The sequence below is a fragment of the Falco punctatus genome, assembly GCF_963210335.1.
Source record: "Falco punctatus genome assembly, chromosome: 1".
Lineage (NCBI taxonomy): Eukaryota > Metazoa > Chordata > Aves > Falconiformes > Falconidae > Falco > Falco punctatus.
Genome location: NC_137580.1, coordinates 114,967,135 through 114,988,571, shown reverse-complemented (window position 1 = coordinate 114,988,571; position 21,437 = coordinate 114,967,135). Strand labels below are relative to the sequence as shown.

Sequence of the window (21,437 nt, the reverse complement as noted above, 5' to 3'; positions counted from 1 at the left end):
TTGAATGCATCAAGCTTGAAATACTTCTGAACACTGCATGTGAGCTGCCCAGTTTCTTTGGTGATCTGTATCTGATATCCCTTCTGTGCCTGTATCCCCTCAGTCTTTCCTGTATCATTTGAGTGTGGCTGCGTAGGATGCAGCTGTGAGGAATCCGTGCAGGCTCAGGGACTATGAAAATAGAGATGCAAGGAGAGAGATAGAGCTAAACATCCTGTTGGTATTATGACTCATTTTCTAATTTAAAATTAATTGATTAAACTTTATTTAAAATCTCGATAAACACTGAGTTTTTCACTGTTTTCTAGTCCTTACCATAGTTAACGGCTAGGTTCTAACACTTCCAGAATGCCAGCTAGGTCTCTGAACTGGAAAGAGAAAGTCTAGTGGTATGATAAGATTCTGTCAAAATGTGCAACAGGTATAAGCTTTGAAATGACAACTTTCTTGTGGAGCTTGATGAAAGGGAATAGCTTTGAGACTACATTGGAAGGGGAGAGAGACGATGTGTTAAAAGCCAAGAGCAACAGAGGAGAGAGAGGAAGAGCACTGAAGGGCCTTGAAAATGAGAACAAAACAATCTATTTAATGTGATGAAGCATGGGAATTTGAGCAGTTGTAAATATCTCATCTCAAGTCTATGGACTCGAACTTTAATTGTATAAACCACAAATTAATTTTTCACAGGCACTTTCTTAACTGTTCAGAAATAAATCTGGCATTGTTCTCATTCCCAGGAAAATATGGCAGTTATACATCTTACTGTTGTTTTTGTCGGTACACAAAAACGACATGAAATCTGGAGATGGAAAGGGAAGCCAGCATCGTGTGATGAGTCAAGTCCTGGTAAGCTGCTGCTGGTCCACAAGCAGCATATAGCTCAGCTGTTGAGGAGTGCAATCTCTTAGTCTCTGAATTTTTCTTAATGATCAAAGTGCTCTGGTTTAGAAAGAAGAAGGGAAGAAGCTTTATTAACATTGCAAAGTAAGGACTGCCATGGAAGATGCATTGGTGAGCATGATTCATAGAGGTAATTTAGAAAGCAGTTATCCTGGAGGTGGGCAGGTAGGCAGTAAGGTTAGTTGTCTGGGTAACCTGCCTTTATAGTTCTCCCACATCTTGCTCAAAACTGAAATTACAGTAGATTGGACACGCTTGATCTCTAACCTGGTAAGAACAACTGCACAAAAATTATTTTAGAGATCTGCAAAAACTTTGCTTTTAAGCATGGTTAATTTTTCATCAGAATAAATTTAGAGGAAATAATGGCTTCTAGACTAGAACATAATACCTTAGATGTCCTGTCACTTAGGTAGATAAATATTTTGATGTTTTGCACTAATAAGATTTTTATTCAGCTGTGTTCTGGTTTTGCTTTCATGCTAAGATATTCTTGCAGTGTGATTGCTTGACATGGAGCCTGAAAGGAACGATTGTTCAAACCTGTATACTCCTGCTCCTTTTCTTACAGGAGCATCGGGTTTAAAATGATTAATTCTCTCTCATCCTTTCTCACCTGGCGACCTTTTCATATCCCCTTAAGTTCATATCACAATCGTTTGTCTTCCCAGGAATTCTGTCTGTCCTTAGATTGAGAACTTCACAGGGGTATTGGTTGTCCTACCCGAATGTTTGAAAAGATGCTGATGTGTAACAGTTGAAGGTGTTAATAAGTGGTCATCTCGATCGCTGAGTTGTTAGAACACAGCCCTGCAGGTTGGATGCCCAGCCTCAAACAGACCGTATGGGGGGAGCTGGGTTACCCTTACATATAGGGAGTGTTTAGACTGGGATAGTCATCGGCTGCTCACGTCCCAGCAGTCAAACTTACAGTCCATGGTGGCTCTTCCTGATAATGCACAGATCAAAGCCATTCTTCCCTGTAAAGAGAAGGGAATAGACCCTAACTAAAATAAGGAAATAAAAGGAAATATTGTTAATGTGAGAAATTGAAAGACTTCATTTTGTGAGCCAACTGTGGTTTCCTCCGCTTGTCCCCAACCAGACCAAATACAGAGCTAATGGGGGTAAAAGTCTTACCACAAAAGTCTGATGTTAAGTGTCTCTGTTCTGTCTTCATAATACTGTTACTTGGCTGAAAGGAAGGGGAAATAATGTTGTTTTGTTTTCCTACCAGCATGATAAACAATAGGATGGGTTGCTTATCAGTGGCTGATTTGGAAGCCATTACGTTTACCTAAACACAACATGACCTGAAGATCGCAGTAGAAACTTACAGCAACATCATTAAATTTCTGTATTTCTTTGCACATAGCACCAGCGTTTAGGGACAGTCTTCAGTCCATTTCATTAGGATTTCTCCAGCAAAAGAGTTATTTAAAGTTGCTGAGCACCGGTGTCTGAGTGAATAAACACCTTTTGAGGTTAATTGTGCTTGCCTATAAATAGACTGACCAGACTTTATCTCACAGCACAAGGGACAAAATTTGGTCACTCTTAGCTGTCATGAAATAACTTTTCCTAAAAGTTTGAATAGGCATGAATTTTGTTAAAATCCAGTTGTATGCCCGTGATCTCAGTTTAAAAGGATTTAAACTGCGTTCTTGTACAAGGAAAAGCAGGTGAGGTTTGATTTCATATGCTAAAATTTAAGTGCCTAGAAGACATCTAGTGTCTTATCTCATTACTGTTGGCTTCTGTGGCATGGGCGGAAAGAAATAGTTGCTTCAAATAGGGCATCTAACCTATTTCGGGATGAGTCTGTAAAGCAGTAATAGATCCTACTCTAAATATGTTGGTTATGACTGCCCCTTTAATGCGTTACCTTGCAAGTGTCGTGTTTACTGCTGAAAGACAACATTAGTTTTGGATTATATCATACACTGCATGTGAAGAAAGTTCAGCAAACAGTAATTGCTACTAACTTTGTACTTGCTCTTCCCCTTTCGCTGTGTTTGAAAGAGAAAAATGGAAATTATTTCCCCCTTTTCCACCACCTATAACTGCATTTTATCTCTTCCAGGTGACAGCACTGTGGAGCAGCAATTCTTCTCCATAGGCAGTTAGTTGTGAGAGGCGTATTTTAGCTGAAAATGTGGATCCTGGTTTGACCCGATTCCCTTTCTTCTTGCCTTACTTATGACAGATATTTTTGTTTGGGTTTGTTTGGTTTGGTTCCTTTACAGGATGGAAAACAACCAAACAGAAAATAAAAACACAAAACCCCAACCAAACAAAAATCCCCAGAAATCTAATTCAGATTGGCTTTGTTCTTTGCTTCCCCTCATGTGCCTTTCCCCCATCCCCAAATCTCGATGTTGGTGTCTCGTGCTAACTTTGTCATGCTGAGAATTGCCCACCTTGTGAGACCAGTATGTCGTGTTTTCTTCCCTGATAGGTGTCACTCAAGTATGCTACCATGTTATTTTACCTCTTTTTCTATATTCTTCATAAACAACGCGGTAAAGGATACTGTAGCATTTTCTGTGATGGTCAGGTCCATCAGGCAGTGCTGGGTTTTGTGTTTGTTGGCTGAACCCCCACATCTGTTGAAGCAATGAGTGCTCACCTTGCTTGATTTAATGGAGCAATAGAAATCCTAAGCCTGCTTGGCAATGTAAGGTTTTTCATGTTTCTTCAAACCATTTATAAAATTAGTTTTGCTTTATTGCACACTTTCTTCTACTTGGCCATTTTGCTTTAGTTTAATAAATGAATAGTATTTCTTTGGTTTAATATTGCAACTGGTATCCATCTCATGGACAAAAAGCATTACTGTCTTACAATTTTGTGAAGGTCCAAAGCTAGCTCATTCTACAGTGAGGGCTTGAAACCCACTCAGTCCAGTAGTTTCTTAAATGATTTCTGTTCCTAGCACTCTTGTCGCCCAACCATATCGGAGGGGAAAAAAATAATAACTGTGTGCACATGCACATATTCAAACCAGGTATTTGTGTGCCTTGTTCTTTTCTAGTAACTGGCCTTTAAGTTTCCTAGCAAGGCCTATTCAACAACAACAAAAGACTGAACAAAGAAAACACATTTTTGTCAGGCTTGTTATTGTACAATTTCAGAATGAAGAAGCCTTGAAATCTTAACTTCACCTGAATGTTTTTTCCCTGCCTCAAACCAACCTGCACACACTTGTCTGAATTTGCTCTCTCTTACTGCTACAAGTAATGCCTGAGACTGTTGCGGCCAGAGAGGCTACAGGATCGTGTTCTTCCCTCTGTCTGTGCATCTTGTTCAGCCGCTTGATGTGCTGCCTGTCTGCGTTTCCCTTGGGCTACTGGTGTTCCTCCTGGCTTTTTCATAGATACGAAGGAGTGGGAAAATGTAAAAACAAAATCACCGTGAGGCTCCCAGACAGGTGTGCAACATGAAAGACAAAGTCCCGGCTGTTTTGAAAGGTGGTCAGACTTCAAGGTGTTTGAGTCCTTTTATGCTCCTTCAGCCTAACCAAAACTGTGGTTGCCTGTGCCAGGATTAAATTTTACCCAATATGTTGGTTAAATTACATTTACATATTGCAGTAATCTTGTTTTTGTTCTGGGAGCTAAACAAGAATGGAAAAAGGGAATAAGAATAGAAATTGGCTAACTTTAAATGTTTGTATCTCATTTTATTCAGCTCTTATGGATTTCATTTAATATAAGACTGAAAATAAGAAATTAATGCAATATTTGCACAAAATACTTTACATGGGCTAGTGTTTGTCATGCTGGTTTTATTTAAGGATCATCTCAAATGTAATACAACAAACATGTTCGGTTTGAGTTTGCTGTGCTTTTTTTATCCACATACAAATCTGTTGATATAGTGGAACACATCTGTACAAATAATTGTTCCTTTCTTTTATGTCTTGATGTGTTGTAATATAAAAGTATGAGCTGGGCAAGGTAAGTAGTCACATACTCCATGCAGAGCGGCAAGTTTGTAAGCAAAGCTGTTACAGGTCAGACACTGATTTATCAATATACAGGGTATATTTTGTGTCCAGTCTTTCAGAAAGGTAAGATAAAATCATCTGTCAGTATTGATTATAGATTAGTGCCCGCAAAAATATTGGTGTTCATGACAGCTGTTCATGTATCAAAATTGTCATGCAAATCTGTGGAAAATTGGAAAGCTAATTACTACGAGGTTAGGATGCCATTTCTGCCCAGGAATGGAGGGGATTTAAAGGTCCAGAAACGAACCTTGCTTATGTCTTTATAGTGTTTTGTGGCACCTAAGAGAGTATCCTCTTCCAGCTGGGTGGGATAAGAGAGAAAGTATCATCAATAACGAGTGGTGCCAAGTGACAAAGTATGCTGAAGAACAGCTGCCTTAAGGCTTTTAACGTAGTACATACCTGCTTTTGGTATAATTACTTCCTTGTTTGATATGCTAATTAGGCTGTTACTCTGCATATTGGTGAAAGGAATACATGTGCTGTGTTCTGCTGAGACCCACTGGATCTGATCGGTGATTCCTCACAGGAGGCATGGGTTTTTGGAACCCTACAGGATATAAATCTCCAAGTGGAACATATTTGGGTTCCTGTAATGTTCAGACTGGTGAACCAAATCTCTGAACTGTACTCAAGGCAAGGTAAGAATCCTCTCTAGGACAGAAAAGTCATTCTTCTCCAGCTGGTGGAAGGGCAGGTAGGACCTAGTGGTGAAAATACCCTTACGTGCATACAAAAACATTTCTGTGACGTCAGTAATGTTTTACTGTTTTGTAGGCATATAAACAGTGAAGACTAAGTATTTTGGAATCCTGTTTGTTGTCAAAAGCAGGGAAAGCTATTGTTCATGAGATGTACTCTTGTGCTAAGCTGAAAGCCAATATAACAGCTCTGCTATTTTACTTTGTGCGTGGGATTTGCTGTTGAAGGGTGCTGGTGTGAAAGCTCTGTGTGAAATCGGCACGTGGTGTCAGAGGATGGAGGTGATTAAGCGATAGCTGGTGAGCACGAGGAAGCTAGAAGAGCCAAGGCTGTTACTCTGGAGTTATCTTAGACATTAAATTTATTTGTGCAATGTTGGATTTCAAAGTAGTAACTGGTTGTTTAATAGGCAGAGGTGGAGTAACTATGATGAGAATTTCTGGAATGGAGATTTCCATGTGTTTTACCTGACTTCTAAGTTAAGAACATAAGCATCATCTTGGGCTCATTTAACCTGGCACTCTGTTAAAAATGGTAAGAGAGATTCTACTTAGGAACATGCAAACCTGGCTGCTTTCTGAGGTCCACTTCCCTCATGCGCCTGTTCAGCCTTCCCAATCCCGTATTTGGAGATGTAGACTTCTTTGCAGCTGCTTCATTTATGAAAATGGATAATCTATGTGCTCTTTTTTTTTTTATTATTAAAAATTACAGTTGCAAGTTTATATATAAATTAGGAAGAAGCCATAAAGAAACCATTTTGCTTATTTCTTTTTTCTTATGCTAGCGTAAGTGGGATTTAGTGACCTCCTTTGAAACATTCAATACCGATTAGTGTAGACACGCCTCTGGGCTGCTATGAGCCCTCCAAAAGATGCAGCTTTAAAGAAAGATGTTCACTGCTGCAAAATCAAAACTATTTCGTTTCCCCCAGTAAATTATTTTTGGGTCCCAGCTTCATGTTCATATAACATAAACTCTCAATGCCATAAATGCCTGTTTTAATTGTGTTTGTTAAAATGGTGCATATTCTGTTAAATGTACTTCAGTACATAAAACTTTGGAGAAATGGTTTGTGAAAGTGCTCTCATTCTTGGATCAGAGGAAGAAAACCTATTATTAAAAAGCTGCATTTATTCTTAATATATGGCTAGTTGAAGTGCCATGTGTGCAGATGTAAATGTAGAGGAGAGTGAACATGTGATGCTCAAAAGTGAGGTGCAGTCCAAGGGGGACACATCTGCACTAGATGGATTGCAGCTGATTTTTCACACTTTCATATGCAGTCCAATCACTTGTATTTAATAACCACTGTTTATTTACTGTAGGGTGTGTTCCAGGCTGATGATTCGGGTGTTACGTCTTTATTTTGCCCGAGGTTTTGTATTGGGTATGTTGAGCACATCCTGGCAGTTGGGAACGTGCTGTTAAGCTCCTGCCATTACTCTTGCTTGTCCTCTGGGCTATGGCTTCCTGCAGAGCACTACCCTCACCTCACCCACATACCTTCTCTTGTCATATGGCGTCAGCAAAACTGATAAATAATAGGAGAGAATGCTTTTGTACTCCGAAAGAATGTATTGAAGGGAGTAGTCATAAGTGTATCTGAGGATTGCATGTTTAATTTGCTTGGGTTTGTAGAGAATGAGCCATTAGAGATGTTTGGATGAAACAAACTATTTTAAAAGAAAGGATTTAATTAAAAGAAGGAAGAAGGGGGGTAGGGGTATTTTAGTTTTTCAGGGTATTTTAGGTATTTAGGTTTCCAGTCAAAATAATAAATCCTCTCAAAATTTTGGAGGCAATGATGCATTAACGTATCTCCTGTGTCCTTACGCTTTGTTTGCAAGCTGACTTTATGCGGTGCCGTAAAACAGGATATTTAAGTGCATGAAATATGAAACTGCCAGCTGGAAAACCCAGAGGAGACCCAGTGGGTCTGGCAGCCTTTTCCGTACTCTCTTAAGATCACACTGAGGGAAAGGGGCTCATGTAGCTGATGCGTTCAGTGGAATGATTGAGTCAGTATACCGAGTCTCGTGGTGCACAGTTTTCACCATGGCTATCTGGATACATATATTTCTTTTCTAATTGTTTTAGCAACCCCTATACACAGTGCATGCTCTCGGTCAGTCAGGACTCTGTTCTTCTAATCTCTCTGTGTGCTTGCTTCAGTAAATATGCCGAGTGAAGTTTGTGTAAAGCACAACCTTGACTTTTCAAACCACTTCTGAATTAGCAGATTGTGGTTTAACTTGATCACATACTTTATCAAAGAGAAGCATGGTAAATGGACTTATAAACAACCTCATAGCCTCTAAACCTTTAAATTTGTTTCCCTTTTCAGTTCGGACAAGAAGCACAGTTCCTTTTAGAATTATGTAGGATTCGAAAGCAAGAAGATTCTGGAGTCCAAGGATACATGTGGTATAATAATTTTTTCCATATAAACTCTAGGTTTTGTCTCCAAACAGGACTTTAATCCAGTACTGTTTGAGAACCGTAGTTTTATAGGCAGACTCACTTACCAATCTACACTGTATTTGTCTTCAACATCTGCGAGACAGGCTAGTTCAGTGCGGAAGACTACATGAAAAGTAATTACATAGTTTTTAAGTGAAGAAAAGTCTGCAGTTCTGACAACTTAAATGAAGTTTGGCCGCAGACTAGTGAGTCACCTCTCTGGTGAACAGAGACCTTTGGGTGAGTAACCTAAGAGCAGCCTCCCAGTACCCATGAGGAGGCCGTCAGGAGGACAGGGTGAGTGGGGCTGTGTACGTGGTGGGAGGGTAAGAGGCAGCTGGTGTGAGCTGCGGCAGGAGAGGTTCAGAACGGGTAAGAGGAAAAACTTTTTTACTGTGAAGATGGTCAAGCTGTGGAAGAGGTTGCCCAAGCGAGATTATGCAGTCTCCAGACCTCATCTCTGATCCTGTTTTGAGCAGGAGGTTGATCTAGATGACCTACTGAGACTGTTTCAACCTGAAATTTCCTTTGATCCTATTCACTTGAAATCAGTTTATTTTAGTTTCTTGGAGAGCCGAAATCAAATAAATGGAACAAGAGCTTTGTATCAGTAGCATAGTCTGTCTTTCTCCTTTAAATCCTAACAAAGATTGTTTGCTAGCATATTGTGTTATTTTTTTGTCCTGGAAAAGCAGTACAGTTACAACTTCAGCAACTTCTCTGCTGGAATAGCTGTGGTGGAGGAGAGGGGAGAAGAGGAAGCATAATCCAAGGCCAGACTTAATTTCCTTCATTGTCCTGATGGAAGTGTAAGTCCTGAAGATACCTCATGGCTTGAGAGTTCCTAGCGTTAATGGTAACGTTATCTATGAAGCTGATTTTACTGCAGTATGTGTTTCACTTGGAATTCCAAAGTTAGGAAAGTGCGGTTGCGTCTTCTGTTCCTTGGTTTGGAGGTTAGTTTGAAAGCTCTTCCTCCTCAAGTGTCTGTGCTTTGGGAACAATGGCTGTATGTTTTCTGGATGATAGCTTTTAAGCCACAGTAATTTTTCCATAATTATATGAGTTTTGCTTTCTGGCATCTTTAAATCAAAATTATTGTACTTAGAGCTACTTGTGAATTCCCACTTTGATCTTCCTTTCATCATAATGACAGAATCCATTACTCGTTCAGCTCAAAGAATTATTTTTCAGGTAATCTTTTTTCCCTCTTTTACCAAGCAATGCAAAAAATACCTGCGTTTCTGGGGTTTTCTCTTTTACTACTCTTGGTGACAGATACTGCTGTGACTTCTGGGAGTATTGATGGCATCCTGGACTAGGCTTTTTGGACTGGTTTTTATAAGCCTTGGTTATATCTGGCTATTATAAGTATTACAATTTCATAATATATAGGAATATGCTTATATAGGAATATTCTGATATTTCTAGTTGTTAAGAAATATTGATATGCTTAACCAAAAGTGGTGGTTTAATTCTTTAGAATAATTTATTTGAGGCTTGATTTAAAGCCTAGGGAAGTTTTGGAGAGGTTTGCAACTGTTTTTAATGAGCTCTTAGGCCTGTAGTTCAGAATAACAGTGGCTGGATGTTCTTGGGGTTCTTCTCATGCCAAGTATTTTTGAACTGGTTTACTGCTAATGAAGTGTCATGACATAAAAGGTCATTGTTCTCTTTTGGAAAATACTGTAAAATGTGAAATATTGCATCTGCTTTTAATATTTTGTGGTAGGTTTGAAGTTATTCTCCCTTCCAGGTTCTGGCCACATTTCAAACCTAGTGTTTAAGATAGCAGTAGGGGCAAGTGCTGCGTGGCTGTGTCCCATTATTTTCTTTGTTTGTAGAATTGTGAACAATACGTAACCTGCCTTCTGGTCTTTTCCTCATGCACCAGGGTCATTTGACACCCACCGTTAAGCTTTATGATAAAGAATTATTGTGAAGATACCCACAAGCACTGAAAATATTGGACAATCAACTGTTATATAAAACTTAATTCCACTTTTTGGGGGTCAGTTGTTTTAGCCCGGTCAAGCTTCCCTTCACTGTGCTTTCTGTGGGTGTGCCGAGCACCACATCGTAGCTGTTGCTTGGGATACCTGTGTATCCCAGAGAAGCGGAAAGAATGAATCATGGTTGAAACTTTATCTAATCACAAGGAGTGTAGAGGGGAGATGGTGTGTGGGAGGCTGCCCTTGAGAGCTGATGCTCTTTGAAAATTATGTGACTGCGTTTTTTAGGAAGATACAATGCTTCTTAACAATGCCCGACGTATGCAAAGGAGCTCTTATTGCAACGCAGCTCTTACAGGAGTTGATGAACAGCAGCAGTGAGAAGATGATATCACAGAAGAATATATACTTTTTTTTTTCCTCTGTACTTATAATAGAAGTAAATTTCTAAATGAAATTCACTGATGCTAGGTTATGGTTATCTTTACTTTGATGTTAAATGGACTAAAAGTTGAGGGAAATTCTTATAAAATGCGACTCTTAAGTAGAGAAGAGCTGGTTTAGAGTCCTGTTGCTGTTTTGTAACAATGACTATAAACTGGGAACTTCTTGATGTTACATTTTTTTTTAATGTTGAGTTCTGTTTCAAATAATTTGGAGAGACAATCAGGGAAATCGTAAAGCTAATGTTTGTTGTCTTATGTCAAGAGTGTGTTCCTTTCCCAGCGTAGGGAACTGAGTGATCCACATGCACTCTTAAATCATTATCGGATGTTATTGGCTTTAAATAACTATTAAAAAAACCTTTGGCTAACAAGTGCTACCAGTCAGTAACGATCGTATCTCAATCCATCTTCCGAGCTATCTGTAGTTTGGGGGATCTTGTCTTTTAATGTGAATTTTCTGGTCAGAAGCTTGACTTGCAGTGTTGTGCATGAGCAGTTGGATCTACATGCAGGAGAATATAGATCTGCAAGGCAGCAGAGGTGTTCTGTGATCACTGATCGCCCCGGGTTCCTTGTTTCACTTGATCCTTTCACATCTGTGGAAAAAGGGGTCAAGGAAAAAAAAAAAAGACCTCAGTCAGTCCCAGCAATCTTGTTATTAATCTCTTCCGAATTTATTTCAAATTTATTAATAAAATGTGCTGAAATAAAGGAAGAACCTCTTTTTGTCAGTAATGCTAATAACATTCCCTTTTCCTGCAGTGCTACTATTTATAAACAGTAACATGTTTATATATAGCAGCTTTCATCTGAGGATGTTAGCTGCAACTTATAGTAAATATTTGAGTTAACAAGCTTACCGTATGCCTCCAATATCCTTTTCTTTTGGAGTGGAAGAAAGGAAATGATGAACTGAAGTACATAGTTCCTGCTTCTTCCTCACCTGGGGGGTGGGAACAGTTCTCGTTCTTTTTGTAAAAGAAATTTCTAAAACCTTGATTGTAAAGAGGCTATTCTATTGTTGGCAAGTAGATGTTAGGACAGAGGAAAATAAAATGTGCTCTCAGGCTCTTTATTTCTTTTCCTCTTAATGGAAATGGATAGTTCACTGGTTTTGGTTAAAAAGTAATAATTAGCTGATGTCAAATGGTTGTCTCTTCTTCCCAAACTGTCATCTGCCTTGAATGTTTAGTTTTTATTTAGCCCCCTGAGCAGAAATACTGCAAGCTAAGTCATGATTTTAAAACCCACGTACTTAACAAGTTGTTTGCCTGCTCTTTTTGGGGAGGGTGTGAATTTATGTGGGGGGCTGACCCTGGCTGGAGGCCAGGCACCCACCAAAGCGGCTTTGTCACTGCCCTCCCCAGCCGGGCAGGGGAGAGAAAATGTTATAACAACAGGCTCGTGGGTCGTGCTCAGCAGTTACTGTCACGGGCAAAACAGACTCAACCGGGGGAAACTGATGATAAACTAAGCAAATCAGAGTAGTATAATGAGAAATAAACCCAAAACTTAACACCTTCCTCCGCCTCCTCTTTTTCTTCTGGGCTCAACCTCACTCCCGATTTCTCTCCCTCCTCCCGCTGTGCGGTGCAGGGGATGGGGATGGGGCTGCGGTCAGCCCATCGCCCGCTGCCTCTGCCCACCTCCCCAGGGGCTGCCCACGGGCTGCCGGGGAGTCTCGCTCCGGCGCCTGGAGCCCCCTGCCCTGCCCCGGGTGTCTGCAGGGCTGCTGCTCTCACACCTTCTCACTCCTCTCTCCCGCTGCAGTTTGTTGTGCAGATTTTTCTCCCCTTCTCAAACCCGTTACCCCGAGGCGCTGCCCCCGTGGCTGCTGGGCTCGGCCCTGGCCAGTGGCCGGTCCCTCTAGGAGCCACCTGGCCTGGGCTCTGCCGGGCACGGGGGAGGCTTCTGGCAGCTTCTCACAGAAGCCCCCCCTGTAGCCCCCCGCTACCAAAACCTTCCACGCAAACCTGCTCCAGCCTGCTCCCAGCTGGGAAGCTGCCCAGTGGGAAAGGGCCTGGGGGTGCTGGTTCACAGCCACCTGGGCATGAGCCATCTGTGTGCCCAGGTGGCCAAGAGCCCCTGGCTGGCATCTGAAACAGCGTGGCCAGCAGAGCCGGGGCAGTGCCCATCCCCCTGCGCTGGGCACCGGTGCAGCCGCCCCCCGAGCCCTGGGCTCAGCTCTGGCCCCCCACTGCCAGGGGGACGCAGAGGGGCTGGAGCGTGTCCAGGGACGGGCAGGGGGCTGGGGAAGGGGCTGGGGCACCAGGCTGAGGGGGGGCTCAGGGGGGAGCTGGGGGGGCTCAGCCTGGAGAGGAGGGGGCTCAGGGGGGCCCTGATCGCTCTCTGCAGGTGCCTGACAGGGGGGTGTAGGGGGGGTTTGGCCTCTTCTCCCAGGTAACAGGCGACAGGACAAGAGGGAATGGTCTCAGGTTGTGCCAGGGCAGGTTTAGACTGGATAGTAGGAAAAACTTCACTGGAAGGGTGGCCAGGCACTGGGACAGGCTGCCCAGGGAGGTGGGGGGGTCACCATCCCTGGAGGCGTTTAAAAGCCGTGTAGATTTGGTGCTGAGGGATGTGGTTTAGTGGTGGCCTTGGCAGTGCTGGGTTAATGATTGAACTTGACAATCTTAAAGGTCCTTTCCAACCTAAATGACTGTATGATTATATGAAGTACCAGCTTGTTTACTTACTAAGGCTGATGTTAAGAGGATGAACAGCAACTTACCCAGTTACTGCTTCTGTAAATCAGCAGCCTGACTGACTCATGTTTTGGGGCTCCTAGGTTTTGGAGTTTGTTAATTAAATTTTGGTTTCGGATTAGCATTGGAGGTGTACCATAAAGTTGTGTCAAACTTCTTACTCCCATACCATTAGCTTTGGTTCTAAGGGCAACAGTCAGGAGCAGAGCCAACTAGAAGTGCCCTGAGATCTTCAGATTTTAACTTGCCCCCCTAAAAATTTTGTGACTATGAAGAGCTTCTGTGTAGTTGTTAAGGAGCACTTCCATTTTTTTAAGGCTAGATTTCTTCTAAATTTTATTCCATTAAACATCTAAAGGAAAACAGGTGTACTGAAGGATAGGCTGTGATATCGGCTTATCTGTGACCATAGAAAAAGCTAAACATAAAGCTGAGCTTTCTGTTACAAATAGCTTATTTTTAAAATTTGGGAGACCATCATACCATTGACATGAGTGAATTATCTGCAAAATTTTGTAATTGTGGTTTATGGCTTGGTTAATTGAGGTGAAGAATACAGTCTAGATCTAAAATTTTAGTGTCTCTATTTCAATCTGAATAGGCAAGCTGTGTGCTTCAAACAGATGGCTTTTATTGCAGTAATTAAATGTGGTGGAAAAGACTGGAATTTTGAAAGTGGTGATTATGATTATTCTGAATTGGCAAGCAGAAGGCAAATATGACCGTCGTACAACCTGACCTTCGTGCTCACATATATCAAAAGATACAGTCCAGTTTTATTGCAAAAGGTTTATATCTTTGCAGCATGATGCTGAAAACATGGGGCTTAGCTTTTAAAGTTTAGTTGAATTTTGAATCGAAAGGATACTGTGGGTCCATTGCTGTGAACAATAAGTGGATGGAGTTGGAAGTTGTGTCACTCGTCAAATATGCTTGAAACAGTTAAAAATATTTTCTGAAGAGAAACGTTAGACCTTAATTTTAATGTACATATAGAAAGGTAGGTAGCTGAGGAAATTTAAAGTGGGAAGTGATGGGACCATTGAATTCTCATCATGCCTATGAGAAAATGGTTTCAAGAACTCTGAAACCTAAAACTGCGTTTTCAAAGTGCAGTTAACAGCCTTTGAACCTGAAGGATATTTTCAGTGGACTTTGTTAAATACAGGCCCAGAGTCCCACTGACTATGTACGTATTTATTTGTAGACAGTTATTGGCATAGAAACGGACAGTGGGAAGGAGACGTTAGTGTGTGGCTGAGATAACTACTACTGAACGGTTAATCTGTACAAACTGATGGAGCAAATGATTGCTGGAGAAGGTGTTTAACATTGAATCTGTGAAAGGCGATCAGCCCATGGAGGCAGGGAGTTGGATTTTTTTTTATTATTTATTATTATTATTTTGAAGTAGTTAGATACTGTTCTAATTGAATCTGAAAGCTGTTAATCTGACATCACTTATCTACAAGGAGCAACATGCCTTAAACTCTAAAGAAAGGACACATCAAGAGGAATAAATAAAAACAATGAAAGCAGTTCTTGTATTGCTCATGAGCTAAAATGTAACAGAGCACAAGGTTCAAAGTCTTGTATTCCGTGCTTTCTCAGGTATAAAAAGGGTTGGTTTTAAGAGCATTTCGAAGACTTAATGTGCTGCTGAATAAAATCTTTCTGTGCTGAATTGGTAGGGCATAGCTCTGAAGAATCTAATCTTAAATGTTCTTGGGTTTTTTTTCCCCGTTTTTATTTCTCCCCTGTCTTTCAACTTCAGTAAGTTATAACAGATCTGAAGCAAATGCAGAACAAGCACCAAACCATTAAAATATTAGGCTAACGTCCAATTCCTATGAAAAAATTTGAGAGACAAACCTGGATTTTATTCTGTTGTATTAGAAAGATATGACCCATGGTTGGTCTGTAGTCCATTGCTTCAAATGTCATTCAAGTGAGTCAGTGGTTTTTTCGCTGCTGCAAAGCTAAATGGGCTGGCTGCTAGACACACTGGAGATCACTGAACCTCAGTTATTAAACTGAAAAGATCTTTGCTGTAAATAATGCTGCCTGTGGTGGAACATAAAATGAGCAATTTAAATGATGAAGGATTGTGCCCTAAGGAGACCCATCGCAAAACTCAGAAAGTTGTAATAGGCTTCAAGAGAAACAGAAATTCATGGGAAGCCGTAAAAGAGTCAGTGTGGACGTGACCGCACGGTGGGTAGCGGAGCAGAAGTGACAGTGTGGTAACGGCTGCGAAGCATCGATGCAGAGAGGATGGCTTCATGTTCACTGCAGTCCTTACCAAACAGCTGAATGCTGTTTATTTGGGAATCTTACTATGTTCCTGGGTTCAATAATACTTCTTTCCATTTTCTGTCAGTTAATTTTGTCTTTGAGAAGAACAAAATCTATTACACTTCTATTAGATTTAAGCAATCCAAACCCTTCAGTAAGGATAGTGACTTGTTTCAGGTTCTTTGATTTCAATTTGTAGCTTTATGAAAATAATTTTTATTTAAAAAAATCCTTGTGACAATATTAAGCACTGGGAGATTTTTCTGCTTTACTTCAAAGGTGAATTTTTTTTATTTAGCAGACTTTTTCTTCCCCATCTTGTACAGAGATACATTTTGGTTGCATGTCCAAACAAAGCTATTCTGTCTTGCTAAATGAGTGAATAATGTTCTGGAAGGACATTTGATTTCTGCAACAGCATAATCCACATCTGTTGGTCTCATTGTTATGGTTTCATGCTGTTCCTGATGATTCATGGCAAAAGGCTTTTGTTTTGATTCTTAATCAATGGCAAATGCTAATTGCAGAGATGTTCAGGTTGTGTTATCAGCTGCTTCTCCTGCACAACAGCTGAAGAATAAAGAAGTTTCTCAATCCACCTCTTCAAAAATCTTTTGAGGAACCCATAAGGTGCTTTCTTAAACAGCAGCTGGTAATAGCATATTTTTCAGACTTGACTTATGCCTGCCATATAAAAAAAAGTAATATTTTGTATTATGCATGTGGCTAAACATGAGCGACTTGCAGTAGTTTATGGTCTGTGATGCAAAGCACGGTGCCAGGTTTATTCAGCTGTGTATCCTCTAGCTATGCAATGCTAATTTTCCGTGTTTGGTATGTCTTTTAACAGAATGATGGATGTCCATTCACTGTGTGGGAGGTGTCAGTGTTTGCTAAACATGGCCTGTGTCTCTTGTTAACTTTAGATAAACTAGTGGAGGTATTTCACCCTGCGGGAAATATCAGCAGTAGCACAGGATGCTGGAATGAGTTATGCAGTGTTATGCAGGGTTTGTTCTGCATGTTTTATGTTTTCAGGAATTTCTGAAATGATGAAACTTGTTCTTTCAGTGCACAGTTTCAATGTCCTGGTCTGTTCAGTGTTTCAAGACTTTGTCTATGGGTTTGGGTTGTTTTTTTTTCTTTTTGTTTTGTTTTTTGAAATTTAACTAGTGGTTTGTAGATTTGACTGTTTCTTAATACTGCTGGACAAGTGGGACACTTTGGCTAAGAAATGAAGATCAGTCTCCCCAAACTGGTGGTAATACAGTGGGGTTTGTGTGTTGCTGCAAATGTACGGGTAAGAGCAGAAGATGCCTCAGTTCACATTTCTGCAATGAGCTAAAAGCTTAACATGCTTATTACTGCATTTTACAGCACCATCTGCTGCTTTTATATAAGAGGGGGACACACATACCTGATACAAGAGCTGTCTTTGAGTTGATAAGGAGGATAGGATAGAGAGGATAAGGAAGGAAGAAATGATAGAGGCAGTAAAGCTAGGGAATAGTGGAAGAGAACAGCATTTAGTCTGCACCATATGTATGAAAGAAAAGGTAAAACCTGGTTCTGCCTTCTATTGTTGAAGAGATAAAACTCTTCAAGTGTATATATTGTCATGATAATGAATAAAACAGCCCATTTATCAACCTGAAGGGAGCCTGAGACATCTGCTCTGAATGGACCAAGCTTAAGTAATATGAAAGGTCTTTGTAACTTTATATGGACAAGTTGTACTTACGTGTAAGTACCTCACAGAGCACTGATGACAAATACTTTTTTTATGGTCAGCTTCTTTGACATCTATAGTTGTCTGTGTGTATACTGTACACCTGCAAGCTGCTCTTAAGATTTGCGTGGTTGTCTTCCCTGCAGGTATAGATTATAAGACTACAACGATTCTTTTGGATGGCCGACGAATCAAGCTACAGCTCTGGTAAGTGTGTGCCTCAACTTTCATCATAATTTATATTTCAAAGACACAGGAATGCAACTCTTCAGGGCAGGAGTTCACCCTTATGCTTCAGAAATAGTCAACTGAGGAAGGGTGAGCTAGCTTTTTGAGTAAGTCATGCTTTCTGTTGACCTCCTTTTCGCATCTATTTCATGTTAAATGGGGGACCCTACAGCTTCTGTACATGAGAGGTGCATAACAAATGCAGAAGAAAGGCACAAAAGATACAAGTGTCCTTCAAGATAGATTCAAAGTGCCTTTGAAGATTACAGAATATACTGGTAATGAAAACCATGAAGGTACCTTAGAAAGCATACAATGATTGCATAACAACATCCCTTTGCTCAATTTATTAGTAGTATTGATCAATTAAATAACCACAGGATTATTAAAAAGAAGAAAAAAACCCGGCATTATTGTGCATGTTTCATTGGTTCGCAATCTGATGTGATTTGTTCTTTATAAAAGCATGTCAAGAACAAAAAAATTATTTTACACAAATGTTTTTCCTGTAGGGTCAGACGTGTGGCTGTCAGGATGCTTTTGTGTTAAGGTTGTCTGAAGATGGCCATCTTCTGGTTCATTTAGAAATACTCAGCAAGCGATACAACTTGAGAAATGCAGCAGCTTGCTGCCTCCTAAGTACATTGTTTTCCTCTTTCCCTAAACTCATGGCATTAAATAGGGAGAAGTAGAGTCAGTGCAGGAGGAGGAGACTGAGTGTGATTTTGGGGGAACCATAATCTGAATAAATCAGAGAGGTATTCTAGGAACAAGCAGTGCTCAAATAGAGTAGAGAATTGGAGGTGAAAATGAATTGTTACGATTATATCCTTTTCTTCCTAGAAGGAGACAGTCCTGTGCCACTTCTGTCTTGAAAATTAATTCTGGTGTTGATTTTTGTTTGGAACTTTTTTAATTACTGGAGTTAAATGCCTGTGTGGTAAAGCTAAGTTATTTTTAATTTTTTCTTCACTGGTTGTTTTTGCCTTTATGATTTTCAAAATAATATTTCAAATGTTAAATGCAATGATGGATAATAGTACTCTGCTACATGGTATCTTCATTACCTGGTATTTTGTTCACCTACTTTCTTCTTCTTGGGTCTTCCACTTTATATGGCTTAGCAAAAATACCACATAAAACTTACCTGAGAAGCAGCCAGGAAGGAGGTGTGTTCATTTTTTTTGTGAAAGCCAAGGATGTTCTCTGGACTTAATAAAACAAGATTGGAAATGTTTCTATAGATGGAAATGTGTGCCTTGCATTTGAAGATCTGTAAATCTACCTTTAAAAAGTCTTTATTGAATTCTGCTTCCTATCATGTTCTTCACTATAAATTTTATTTTGTTTCCAAATGCTTTATGCAGTGAAGATTTTTGATGGTTTTTTAATATTTTTTTGTGTGTGCATTCTTTTCTAAAAATCCGTGCTGTCTATGGCTCTGTAGGGATGCCTTCACCATAATAGACTCATGATGAACTGTTTCAGCTGCAATCAAGAATTTACTGTTTTTCCGTTAGTTTCCTTGGTGATAGCTATTGTTCCCTCCCACTTCTATTTTGCTGTGAAAACAGAATCTTTCTTCAAGCTGAATTAAATGCAAAGCTTAGTGACATACATACACTTGAGTAATAGCCTTTGTTTTCCAAGGGCAATCACAAGAGTGAAGTCTGAAGTCCTTGTCCTGTTATCCTGAGAAATCTGAGCAATGTATAGGAGAGGGCAGAATGCCAGTGGGGAAAAACTGCTGAGGGAGAAGAGCTCTGGTGCATTAGTGACTGCTACTGTATGACTAATGGCAGAAGAGCTGATACAGATTGGTACAGATGAGTTAATCTAGCTGAACTCTTAACATAGGCGTCCACCTACTTCTTTTAAAAACATATATAATTTATTTCATTTAGGGATACATCAGGACAAGGGAGATTCTGCACTATATTTCGGTCTTATTCAAGAGGTGCTCAGGTAAGCAAAGTACAGCTTTCTCAGTGATAAATAATGGTTGCTGGATGAATGAAAGCAGAGTTAGCAAACCATCGTGATGGCTTCTGTAGCTCATTTGTAGACTGCATGCAGATTCAGCGCTAGTCTGAAGATAATGTGCAACACTGGAAATAACAAGAGACAGGATTTTCTTTTGGGGAGGGGAAATCCATGAGACCGAAGCTGAGTCAGAGTAAAATACAGTGATACATATTCTTATGCCTTCTTGTCGGTTACCTCGATAACTTAAGCACGTTATCATACTTTGATCATGTGAAAGCTATGCTAATACTACTCTTTTCAAAATGCGTGCCAAGTAAGAGAAATTGATAACATAAAACTGTCAAAAGAGTAATGTGAAAAATACAAACATACTCCAAAATGTGATGAAATGTAATGACACTTAAAGTCTGAAGCTATAGCGAGTTTCAGTGTGTCTTCAAGTATTGCTGTAATTCCTGACATGTATTGGTTCTGATGCAGCTGTAATGTTCCAGAATTGCACAGAATATTGAATGTTCAAGCTACCAAATGTGACCAAAAATATTTATTTGCTATGACTTGCGATGTGTGTATGATCAACCAAACTTGTCCACTACAGAAAGAAATATTTACTGATATATTAGACCCTAAAACTAAGTCAGGGTTTCTGCCCCTCGGCAGATCTGTAATCTACACAGAGGGATGGGGCTTGGTTTCACAGGATGCTGGGCTCTGCTCCATTGAGAAGTCGCTCGGCATCTTACAGGATTATTTCAGAATTGAAGAATTTATAGATAGTATTCTCTGTGTTATGCCTCTGTTAAACTTAAAATTTTTATTTTTTTAATATAGGGAGTAATACTAGTGTATGATATTACAAATCGATGGTCATTTGATGGAATCGATCGATGGATAAAAGAAATAGATGAGGTAAGGTATGGCCCCAGAGTGTCACTAGTCTAACAGATGACTAAGACTGAGTGCGTATGATATTTTCTACTGTTTGTACTGGCATTTGCAGGCGGTGCTTACTACAGAGTTACCCAAGATGGCAGGTTTATAATTTTCTTTCTATGTTTATAATTCTAAAATTTGGAAACGTATCAGCTGAAGTGTCTTGATTTTTTTAAAGGTGTTGATGGAAAGCATATGGAGGGCAAAGATTTCATATTTTAGTCCCACTCTTGCTACAGATCTGCCACATCATCTGTGCAAGCCTGTCTTTTCAGAGGAAGGGATGTTTATAGATCAGAGGATTATAGAATAATGTAGGCTGAAAGGGACCTCTAGAGATCACCTGGTCCAATCTCCCACTTAGTCTTTAAATGTTGAAAAAGCTTTTGTTTGTTTTAATTGAGGGAAGGGGAAAATAGCAGCCAAACTATTGATTTTTTTTTAATTGCTTATTTTTGCTCAGCATGCTCCTGGTGTACCAAAAATCCTCGTTGGAAATCGCCTTCACTTAGCCTTCAAGCGCCAAGTGTCTACTGAACAAGCACAAGCCTATGCTGAGAGGCTGGGCATGACTTTTTTTGAAGTCAGTCCACTTTGTAATTTCAATATTACAGAGTCCTTTACTGAGCTAGCAAGAATAGTACTGATGAGACATGGAATGGACAGGCTCTGGAGGCCGAACAAGGGTAAGTGATGTACACTGAAAATGTGAAAATTTACTCTTAGGTTTATGGTTCATTAATATAAAACAATTTTCAGAAACTTTAACACTGATGCAAAAACATCAGAAAAGAAGAATCAGGCATCCTGTACAGTTTGTTTTCTAAACAGAAAATATCTATCTGCAGGCATAACCTGTTCTGCTTTTGTAGGGAATAACATATCTTTCCTAGAACTTACGTCCTCTGTCATCTAAGTATTAAGATATAAATAGGAAACTGAAGCAGGAGATATTTTGGAATAATGCATATGTGGGAAAGGCTGTGGGAGGAGAAATGAGAATTCAACCTGGAAGTACAGAGTGCATGCAGAGTGCTGCAGGGTGCGTTAGTACCATGTGGCTGACAAAAGCATGCTATTATAATG

The 21,437-nt window shown here is 40.1% G+C and overlaps 1 protein-coding gene across 1 annotated transcript in view; it reads left to right on the top strand.

Annotated features, from left to right (window-relative positions):
- Positions 1–21,437, top strand: part of RAB40B (RAB40B, member RAS oncogene family) — a 30,659-nt gene that overhangs the window by 6,236 nt on the left and 2,986 nt on the right. Inside the window, exons 2-5 of the mRNA XM_080400908.1 lie at positions 17,351–17,411; positions 19,337–19,397; positions 20,250–20,327; positions 20,815–21,037. Of these exons, the coding sequence (XP_080257034.1) occupies positions 17,351–17,411; positions 19,337–19,397; positions 20,250–20,327; positions 20,815–21,037 (423 nt within the window). The remainder of the gene's footprint in view (positions 1–17,350; positions 17,412–19,336; positions 19,398–20,249; positions 20,328–20,814; positions 21,038–21,437) is intronic.